The sequence below is a fragment of the Heliangelus exortis genome, chromosome 25 (assembly GCF_036169615.1).
Source record: "Heliangelus exortis chromosome 25, bHelExo1.hap1, whole genome shotgun sequence".
NCBI lineage: Eukaryota > Metazoa > Chordata > Aves > Apodiformes > Trochilidae > Heliangelus > Heliangelus exortis.
This window is the reverse complement of record NC_092446.1, coordinates 5,544,388-5,554,790: the sequence shown is the minus strand read 5'-3', so window position 1 is coordinate 5,554,790 and position 10,403 is coordinate 5,544,388. Positions and strand designations below refer to the sequence as shown.

General features: G+C 56.7%; 1 protein-coding gene across 4 annotated transcripts; it reads right to left on the bottom strand.

Moving 5' to 3' along the window:
* Positions 1-366: 366 nt before the first annotated feature.
* Positions 367-10,148, bottom strand: TNNT2 (troponin T2, cardiac type). 4 transcript variants are annotated; one of them, XM_071768417.1, is made up of 15 exons: positions 10,040-10,142; positions 7,968-8,106; positions 7,706-7,764; positions 6,623-6,640; positions 5,197-5,274; positions 4,691-4,723; positions 4,169-4,204; positions 3,813-3,834; positions 2,861-2,921; positions 2,622-2,738; positions 2,241-2,318; positions 1,994-2,104; positions 1,509-1,618; positions 984-1,074; positions 367-474 (listed from the first exon to the last, which is right to left on the bottom strand). In XM_071768417.1, exons 9-15 carry the CDS (start codon positions 2,912-2,914, stop codon positions 430-432), a joined length of 606 nt encoding a protein of 201 aa, XP_071624518.1. In that variant the 5' UTR covers positions 2,915-2,921; positions 3,813-3,834; positions 4,169-4,204; positions 4,691-4,723; positions 5,197-5,274; positions 6,623-6,640; positions 7,706-7,764; positions 7,968-8,106; positions 10,040-10,142; the 3' UTR covers positions 367-429. The 4 variants fall into 4 exon arrangements, with proteins under 4 accessions (XP_071624518.1, XP_071624517.1, XP_071624519.1 ...); XM_071768416.1 differs by lacking the exon at positions 7,968-8,106 and having other exon boundaries at positions 10,040-10,148; XM_071768418.1 differs by lacking the exons at positions 4,169-4,204; positions 7,968-8,106 and having other exon boundaries at positions 10,040-10,148.
* Between the last annotated feature and the right edge of the window lie 255 nt (positions 10,149-10,403).

Genomic DNA, 10,403 nt, shown 5'->3' with positions numbered 1-10,403 from the left:
CCCCTGACCTCGTGGGCCTGCCCAGCTCCCACAGCCCATAGGATATCCCCTCCTACACAATCTGGAATCTCTGACAATGTGTTTCTGAGGTAGTGGGCAGAGTCACAGCAGGGATAGGGGTGGCTCAGGGCTGGAAGGACCCCCCAGGACCCACAACTCCATGTGCAGTGGTGGGGGTCTCACTGGGGCCCATCCCGTGATGGGGTGAAGATGGTGGAGGTGGGAGGCAGGAGGGGTCTGTCTATGGGACCACAGCAGCGTGGGCCAAGGTCCCTGAGTCCCCTGCAGGTCCAGTGGGACCAGAGGCAGGAGTGGGAAGGACAGGAAGTGGCTCTGAGAGAGCCAGGAGGTACACAGGGTGGGAACTGGGGACAGGGGAGCTGGAAGGGCAGGAGGTGTTGAGGAGGGGGACAGAGCCTGCCCAGGGACTTACACTTTCTGGTGGTCACTAACACGGTTTCGGAGAACATTGATCTGGAAGAGAAGCAGAAGTGGATGGTGAGGCCTGGAAAGGTCCCATGCCCAGCCAGGGATGAGGGTCAGGGTGAAGATGCATCCCTGATCTCTCTCCCCTCACAGTCCCTGAGTGGGGTTTGGGACAAGGCTGTGATGTACAGCACACTGGGAAGCCCACGTCCCCAGGAGCTGGGAGGTCACAGGGCCACCACACAGCTCCTGGCTGCCACGTCCCACAGCATCTCCTGGCTGTGTGCTCAGCTCTGCCTGGGCAGCTGGAAGCCTCTGGGAGGGATGGATTGATCCTGACCATCTCCGGAAGGGAGGCAGAGCTGGCTTGGCTCTCAGTGAGGCAGAGTCTCCTGGGTGTTTGTCACCCCAGGCACAAGGGGGGACACAGCCCTCTCCTGACACAGCTTTCCCCAGACAACATTCCCACTCCATCCCCCAGCTGGGGAGGGAGCAGAGGGAGCAGCAGGCACATGGAGGGTGAGCAAGCTCGAGGCTTGCAGGACCTCTCAGCCCACCTCGTACTTCTGGCGCTTGAACTTTTCCTGCAGGTCAAACTTCTCAGCCTCCAGGTCCCAGATGGTTTGCCACAGCTCCTTGGCCTTCTCCCTGTGGGAAGAGCCCTCTGGTCTCAGTGTGAGATGAGGCTCAGAGGGAGCTCACTGCTGGCACCGGGCTGTGATGTCCCTCCTGCTCCCCCAGGACGGGGCTCTGCAGGCTCCGTGCCCAGACAGGGATGTGGGACTCAGTCCCACGCGTGGACCAGAGCCACGGGTGAAGACGGCTGGGGACACGCGTCCCATGCGTGTGAGCGTGGCTCCCTCCGATGGTCAGGGATGCTCGCAGCAGCTCGGCAGTGGTGGCCCGGCAGACGGGACCCGTGTCCCCCCTGGGATGTCACAGCCCCTCTGCCCACTGTGCCCTCACCCTCTGCTCTGCCTGCAGGTCCCAGGAAACCCACCCGAACCCCAGATCCTGCCCCGGGAGGTGGGACCCAAAGCAGAGCCCCTGTCCTGGACATTCCCCCTGCAGCCCAGGCTCACCTCAGTTTTTCTTCACTCAGGTGCTCAATGTTCAGGGGCTTCCGCCGCTCGCTGAGGATTTTCTTCTTCTTTTCCCGCTCTGTTTGCTTCTTTCCACCCTTTTTCTCTGACTGAGGAAATCACCAGTCCATTGGAGGGAAAGAAAACTGCCCAGACTTAGCTCTGCCTCTATCCTGTTCTCCCCACAAAACCCTCAGCTTTAGGAACTCCAGAAACACGAGGTCCTCGAGGAAATTGTGGCAATAGTGGACAAGACATGTCCCCTGTGGCAAGGCTGGACCTGACCTGGCCAGCATCTGCAAAGGATCAGATCACTTTGTCCCTCCAGCCACTGCTGGAACCCAACAGCATCTTCCTCTGCTTGGAGAAACCACAGCCTGCCAACCCTGAGCACATGCGTGGTGCTGTGAGGCCAGACCATGGCTGAGCCCTTCCCAGGAGCACCAGTGGCTCCACTGCAACCACCCCCCAGAGTCAGATCACACCTTCTGCATGTAGCCTCCAAAGTGCAGCATGTTGGAGAAAGCTTTCTTCTTCCTCTCTTCCTCCTCAGCCTTCTTCCGGGCCTCCTCCTCCTCTTTCCGAGCTCTTTCTTCCTGCCGGGGACAGAGTTGGGTCAGGAGTGGGCAGACCCACAGACCAGCAGCACACATCTTGTGCTCTGATGTGCTCTGTGCCTGGAACTGTGCTGCCCAGGAGCACCCAGGACCCCATTCCCAGAGGGAAACTCACGGCCAGGCGTGCCTGGCGCTCCTTCTCCCGCTCGCTGCGGATCCGCTGCTGCTCTGCCCTCTCCGCTCGCCTCTTTTCCTGCAGAAGGAGAGGACCTTGGCACCCCAGGGAACGCCCTCTGGCCTTGGGGATGCATCCTTGACCCCCAAATCCCTCAGAACCCCAAGGGCACATCTTCTGCTCCCACATCCCCCACGGGAGCAACGTGGAGCCGTGACCATGGGGGAAGGGGCAGCGTCACAGCGGCCACTCCGGGGCTTCCCGGGCACTGGGGGGAAAAACCTGGCTCAGATCTCAGGTTCTGTGGGCTGGAGGAAGGGATGCAGCTCTCCACAGGGGAGAGGTGGCACCAGTGTTAGCAGGAGGAAGCTGCAGACATACAATCCTGTCCTTGAGGGAGATGAGCTCCTCTTCCTCCTTCTTCCTGCTCTCAAAGTGAGCCTCGATGAGGGCCTGCAGCTCGTTCAGGTCCTTCTCCATGCGCTTGCGGTGGATGTCCTGCCCCAGAGAGGAAAATCTGCAGTGGCTGTGGGCCCACGAGTGGAGCCCCTCAGGAGCTGCTGGAGGTGGCAGGGGGAGGGGATCACCCCACGGGGGCTGACACCGAGTGGGCAACTTACATCAAAATCCAGTCTCTCACCATCTGGGATTTTGGGAGGCACCAAGTTTGGCATGAAGAGCCTGCAACCCAGGAGGATGGAGAGGCTGCAGCAGATCCCTGGGACAGGATGGTGCCTTTCCCTGGTTCCCAGCCCTCCTCTCTGAGCCTCCCAGTCCCCAGGGAAGCAGAGAGAACACATTTTGAGGACAGGAAAGTGTAACACTGCTTGCTGGAGGTTGCCAGCTGCACAGCCTCAGAGGAAGAGCTCTGGCATTCCCGGGAAGCACTCCATGGTGCCTGCATGGCTGGAATAACTCCACAAGCTGCAGGCAACTTGGCAGCGACCCTTTGCCAGACACCCTGGGGCTGGCAGCCACCCCACTGCTCACCCAAAAGAGCACAGAAGAACCATGGACTCCAGTGTGAGCTGTCACAGGGAGCTGGAAACCATCCCCCCACCCGTGGTGGGCTTAAGGGAGGGCAGGAGATGCTCATAGGAGCACATAAAGACACAAAGGGTTGAAGAGATTGAGTCTGAGGACGTATCTGCCTCCCCCAAAACAGCATCCCTGAGGTCCATGAAGCCCTGCAGGTTCCTGGCAGTGTTTGGTGGCTGCTCCTGTCCCCAGGATGCTGGCACTCGTGTCCCTGTCCCATGCCAGCCATAGCAGGAGGCACTGCAGAGGCCATGTCCTGGCTGTGCCATGGGCTGTGTCCCCAGCCTGGGCTGCACACAGACATTTTCTGGCTGCAGGGCTACCCCAGGGAGTGCTCAAAATGCTTCAAACCTGCACAAAGCCCTTGTTCTCGGGACCTCCTTCATCCCCTCTGTCCATCTGCCTGGCTCTCTTCATGTCCCAGGCCCACCCTATGCTCATTCTCTGAGGCCTCACTGTCCCACACCCTTTGTAGACCACGGAGCCTCTGTCCTGGGTCAGACCCTGCACAAGAGAAAATGCACCAACACTTACTTGGGTTTTGGCTTCGCTTCACCTGCAGGTCCCCCGGAGTGAGAGAGAAAGACAAAGTTAACTGAGGCATTTGTTGGGGCATCTGCATCAACACCCCCAGGGCAGAGCTGAGCTCCAGACCCTTCCCCAGCTCCATTCCCTTCTCTGGACACTCTCCATCCCCTCAATGTCCTTCTCGGTGTGAGGGACCCAAAAATGACCCCAGGATTGGAGGTGCAGCCTGACCACAGCCAAGGCATTCACCCAACACACGCTGACACTCTTGGCTGAGCAGGAAGGTGTTTGGTACCTCCTAGATGGGCAAAGGGACAGTTCAGTCCCTCCTGCCCAGAGAGGAACAAGGATGGATACTTCACCTTCCCCAGGCTCCTGCTCCCGTTCCCCCTCTCCACCTGTGGAAAACAAAATGGTTTGGGCCCTGGAGGCTGTGCTGTGCCCCCTGCCCACAGTCACAGTGGTTTGGGTCAGAAAGTGCCTCCTACCACATCCTTATCCCTGCTGCAAAACCCAGCTCCATCCCTCCGGGATGACTGGGGGACAGCAGGTCCCTCAGGGACATCCCGTGTTCACAATCAGACCAAGAGAGCCCCAGGTCCTCCCCAGGAGAAACCCAGAAGGAGCAGCAGAAGGGACAGCAGCACTGCTGCCCTCTCCTGCAGTCTTTTGGGTGAATTTCTTCCCTCAGCAGCACAAAGCCACCTCTCCTGCAGGACTCCTGTTCTCCCAGCCCTGGAGGATGGGGTCAGGGCAGCTCTGCACCAATTACCCCAGATTCTCTCTTCAGCATCAAAAAAACCCCAAGGGAAGGCACAAGGGCCCAGGGGGCTGGGATCAGGACTGAAGTGGCCAACACCATCTCTCCTCCACTCCTGCTTTACCTTCTGCTGGTGCTTTCGTTTCATCTTCTTGTTCTGTTTCAAAAGCAATGGGGAGGATGTGAGCACCCATGGGTGATGGCAGCCACATCCCCCCAGCACAGAGGGGTCCCAACACCCCACCTGGGGTACATGTTGGGACCCAACCCTGTCTGCACCAAAGGGGTCTCATCCAGTGAGAGACCTCAGAGCATGACCCCAGCTTGAGAAATCCCCACTCTGAGGCTCTGGGACCTCTTGATGGAAAAGGATTCCCTCATTTTGGGGCGTTATTTCTAAGTGCTGGACACAAACTCTGTGATCAGCAACCAGCAGAGGACCCAGGCACTGGTAGGTCAGGAAAGGGCAGCTCAGGTTTGACACCACTTTACTGGAAGCCACAGATATGGGGGAGACCCCACCCCTCACCCCTCCCACTGCCCCAAGCCACCCTGGGACATCCCAGACCCTGCTGGGCACCCCACGAAGAAAATGTGGCTCCAGCCAAGTCATGAGAAGCCAGCACACACCTCCTGCCTTGGTTTCTTCAGTCTCCTCCTTGGTTTCTTCAGTCTCCTCCTCTGCTTCCTCTCCCTGTTCTTCCTGACCTGTGGAATAACGAGCAGTGTCAGCCTGGGAGCTGCTGCTCCTGCTGGATCCCCATGGACCCCGGGACTGGGACAACCACGGCAAGGAGTTGGCCAAGAGAGAGACCTGGGGAGACAGGGGAGGAAGAAGCTCAAGAAGCAAAGAGATTCCCTCCAACCTTTACCCAGGAGCTGCTCTGTGCTGGGGCAGGGCAAAAAAAAAAAAAAAAAAAATTAAAAAATTAAGGGATTTATATCCAAGTCCTGGGTTGTCCCTCATTCCCTTCTGTGCTCTTGAACCCCAGGAGGGGAGGGAGCGATTTCTGTCACTTTGCTCCGGGCAGAGAAGAGCAAGGAGAGCAAAGCTGCCTGGCACCAGGGGACGCCCCTTCGGCACCTTCGTATCCCTTGTCTGACACCGCTGGAGCAATTTTCCACTGGAGGGAGCAGCATCCCCACGAGACTCCTCCATTGGAGCCAGGGTGATGCTGGGGAGACTCCGTGGTCCCGCAGCAAGAGAGAACGGAAGAAAAAGAAGGCAGAAACCCCGGTTCGGGTGTAAGAGAGGAGGCAGAGGCAGGAGCAGGGCAGGAAGGGGGCAGTGCAAGAAGCAAGAGAGAGAAGTGGAAGAATGAAAGAAAACCATTTCCCAACCAGAGAGAGGCAAAAGACACACCAACCCACGACATATTCCCAGCAGCAGTGGAGATATGAAATAAAGAAAGGTGCAATAACTACCGTCTTCTTCCTCTAGCCATTCTTCCTCTTCTGAGCCAGGGAGGAGGGAAAGGAATAAGTGCAGAGGTTAGTGGGATGCCATGGAGCTGTGGCATGTAGCTACAACGTGCATGAGATGAGAACTGCAGTGATTTCCCCCCTTGTGCCTCTCTTTGCTTTGAACTCTCAGGACGTGTTACTGAGCAGGCTGACAGTGCCCTGAAAGGGCTCAGCAAAATGAAGCTCCCAGGCCCAGCATCCCAGCCCTGCATGTCCCAGAGTGGCTGCCTGCACCCTGGAGTTTGTTTCTTCATCAGACAGAGGGAGCTGGAGGTTTGTGCTTGAGCATCATTCCTCTTACTGCAGCTCCACCTCCCATTGAGTTCTTGGGCTCACACCTCTGCCAGAGCCCCAGTCCAGAATCTCCACCCTGCTTTGAGTCAAGATATCACTCTGAGAAGAGGTCCTGAGAACATCCAACATGGTTTTGATCCCACTGTTTCACATGGAGAAATCTAGAGGATGGGCTTGTCTGCCTCTCCTTGGCATCCTGAGCCCATTGCAGCCAAGGAGCTACCAACACAACCCACCCAAGGACAACCCTGACCAGCACTTGTCTCTTGATTTTTCCAGGTCCCGGTGAAGCACTTACCTTCTTCTACATACTCCTCTTCACAGGGCACACATGAGCACGGAGGAGAGGGAAGGGAAAGAAGATGCAGGTTATTGAAGTTGCTCTGATCATTTCCCAGCTTCAGCCTTAGAGCAGCTGCAGATGCTCCTTGTCCTCTTACCTTCCTGCTCCCTGGAAAGCACAACAGAAATCCATGGAGTTCCAGTGATCTGCTGCAATGGGGCAGGTGTCCATCAGTGAGGATAAAGGGGAATTTCACGTTTCCTCAGAGCTTGCTCCCCTTTCCCATAGCAAAGGACAGGGGCTGCTGTGTGACGTGCCATGGGGTGGCCTTGGGGATGGGACAAGACCCAGATCACCCTGCAAGGCTGCAGATAACAGGAGCTGAAGTGTTTACTGATGCTTTGACAGTGCTCAGAGCACAACACCCTTTTGCATCTTGAGAAGGTCAAGTGACCATGGTCTGTCATCCTAGAACCCCACCTTTGTCCCAAAGTCCTTTTCTGACCTTGGGGAAGATGAAGTTTGTCCTTGGGTGTGCTCGGGGGACACGGGGCACAGGGCTCAGCCTGACTGCCAAGACCTGAGTGTCTGTTGTGCTATTTAAACCTGAGGAGGATTCAGATCTACTTTTCCTGCTGTTGAAAAAGAAGCAGGAGCTGTGTTTGGGCTGATCCCTATGACCAGGTATCACAGACAGTGAGCTCCTTTTCTCCAGGGTGCAGCCCATGGCCCAGCAGCCCTCACCAGCAAATGTCACCCTCAGATTGGGGCCCTGAGTGGTGATGCTTGAGATATGGCACAGACTCCATTACTCCCTTACTCCCCATCAGTAAGGGACTGATGACACCAGATTTTCCCAGCTCTATCTCAGGGATTTAAACTGCAGCATCTTTGATGCAGGGACTGTCCCTTGCCACATCTGTACTGAACCCCAACTCCCCACTCTGGGGGTCTCAGCAGTGTCCCAGATGGGCTCAGGGTGAGGCGATCTCCCACTGGGAGAGTGGGACAGGAGCCAGAGCCCCTGAATACTCCCTCAGCAGCCTTGTGACCCTGCAGGGCAGTGGGAATAGGGAGAAGGAAAAGGTGTTTAAAAACACCCCACTTACTGCTCGTATTCTTCAGTGACCTCCTCAGAGCCCGACATGCCTGGGTATCTGGCAGAATTCAAAGTGGATTGGAGGGTGAGGAGCTGAGATAAGGACCAAGCACAGCCCATCCTCCAGCACCCCTGGCACAGGGATGTTGCATCTCTCCAAAGCACTTGGGGCTTCCAGATGGCCCCAGCTGAGCTGTCCCAGCCTTATCTCAGTGTAGATAAGGTTCCCCCCTCCCCTCCTGCCCCGGGATCCCAGCTCACCCCAAACAGGAGGCAGGAGATGCTGCAGAGCCTCACACAACACCCATGACTGCTGGCAGGAGCTGTGCCCGGCTTAGAGCACAGGAGAATAACCCAACCACAACCTTCAGCTGCTTTTCCTTCCTCACTATTCTTAGCTCTGTTGGGATAGAGAAACTTGCAGGGATGTCCCTTTATCACGGATTTACAGCCCTGCACAAACCACATTTCAGTGAGACCTCCCAGCCTACCCCTCCAGGTGTCAAGAATGCTCTGGAGAGGGATGGTCAGGGTGAAGCAGGAGCATTTCTCTCTCCTTGTCCTGGTCCTGAGACTGAGTTTAGCTCAAAGGAATAATTCACAGCCTGGTTAGCAACAGTGCTGATACCTCCAGAGGAACAGCCATGCTCATCTTCCCAGCACACCCAACCCCCTGCCAGATGTGAGCAGGACTTTGCTCATGGTTCCACCTCATCCCACCCAACCCAAGGTCTGCACAGAGCAGCCCCATGACCATAGAGTCACAGAATAGTTTGGGTTGGAAGAGACCTTAGAGATCATCAAGGTCCAACCCCCCTGCATTGGCAGGGACACCCCCAGGAGGGGCCAGGGATGGGCCCAGGACCAGCCCTGAGCATCACCCCCTGTCCCTGCCCACCTCTTGCATTCCTGCCAGACCCCAGCAGAGCTGAGGTGCAGCAGGACCAGGCAAGGCAGCCCTAGAAATAACTCCCATGTGCTGAACCACCTGTTGCCAGCCCTCCACTGCTTCCCTTCTCCTGAGGAGTGTCTGGGAACAACTGGTCCTGACTACATCTGTCGAGGATTTATTACCCAGGAGGGGCAGGACAGGCTACAGGATGCTGAATCCAGGATTGGAACCCACAAGCATGGGAAAGAGGCTTTCCAGGAGGGATGACTCGGGGTACCCATGGCACACAGGGGTCTGTCAAATCTCATTTCCAAGCAATGACTCAGAAGGTTCTTTGTGGAGACAAAGTCAGATCTCAGCCCCATCTGCCTCAGGTTCTCTGCACATTCCCTTCCCTCTGATGGAGCTGAGGATTGGCCCTCAGCACCCCCCCCTCCAGCACCATCCCCTCAATCTCTGCTCCCTCTCCAACATCAATTCCTGGCCCAGCTTTTCCTCCAGGCTGGGAATGCTCCTGCTACTCCCAAGAGTTTGCCTAAATCCTTTATGTGGCCTCTGAGTACCCAAGATTTCTGTGCTCCTTTCACCACACAAGAGCAGAGGTTCCCTCCTGGCTGTGACAGTGCAAACATGCATTTGCAGAACCTTCTTTCTACATTTCCATTCCCCTCCTCTCTCATCACTTTATCCCACAGAGCATTTGCTAAGGAACTGCAACAAAACCAGGACTGTCAAGGGAGTGCAGAAGAAAACCAGTGGCACTAGGAAATATCCATCCATCCTCTGCACAGATAAACCTGTCCTCCAGAGCTTTGAAATCTTGTTTTGAAAGAATTAGGAAAACTCAGCCAGATGTACTGCAGACAGAAAAAGGAAACACTGACATTTTTGATTGCAGAAAAGTCTCACGTTGGTTGCTGTGTATCAAATAACCCAGATATCTCTCATTCCTTAAACCCCCCCTCTGCATTAGCTCAGGGCTGGCTGATCACACCTCTGGGTTACCCCTCTCCAGGCTGCAGTCCCTGCTTTACCCAGACCCCAGCATTGGCTCCAGCCTGGGTCACATCTCTGCTCCCTTTCTGGGTGGCAAAGTCAGACCATGCCCAGAAGCCTTCAGTCTCAGGGTCAGGCTGGCCCAGCTCATCCCTCCTGTCCCTTCTGGAGACACCAGGAATGGGGATCTATGAGATTGCCCCAGAACCAAGGCAGGCAAAATCCTCCTCAACCACTGGGGCGGTTCAGAGGGTGCTGGGCAAGTGGCAAACACACCCCCCAGGAGTGGGTCCTGAGGATTTCTCCATGGGAATGCCTTCGTGGCAAAAATCCATCCCTGTACGAGGGGCTGGGCAGGACCACCAACCCTGAGCCAAATCCATTCTGGGCTTTTAACCACTGCCCAGCATCCTCCAGGAGCCAGCACCCTCTGCCCCTGCCTTACCTCTGCCACGGGGATCCCGAGGAGCTGAGGGGAAGCCAGTGGGTGTCTGGGAAATGCTCCTGGGGGGCAGGAGGCTTTAAGGGGGCTCCAGCGCCCACCCCGGGGCGGGCAGTGCCGGCAGGAATGTGCCCGGCGCCCAGGCAGGAATGCAGCACTTGTGAGCTGCTATTTCGGCCCCGGCCCCTCCGCTGCTCCCCCTTTCCCCCCCAGGAGCCCATATAAGCCCAAGCTATTGTGTGGCCTCAGAGATTTGCTATTTTAAACCCTCCGGACTGAGATACACAAGTGCCTGAGGGGCTGACACAAGCCAGGCAGCTGTCACTTTCTAGGGCTGGGGACACTGATAAGGCAGCACTGCCCCAGG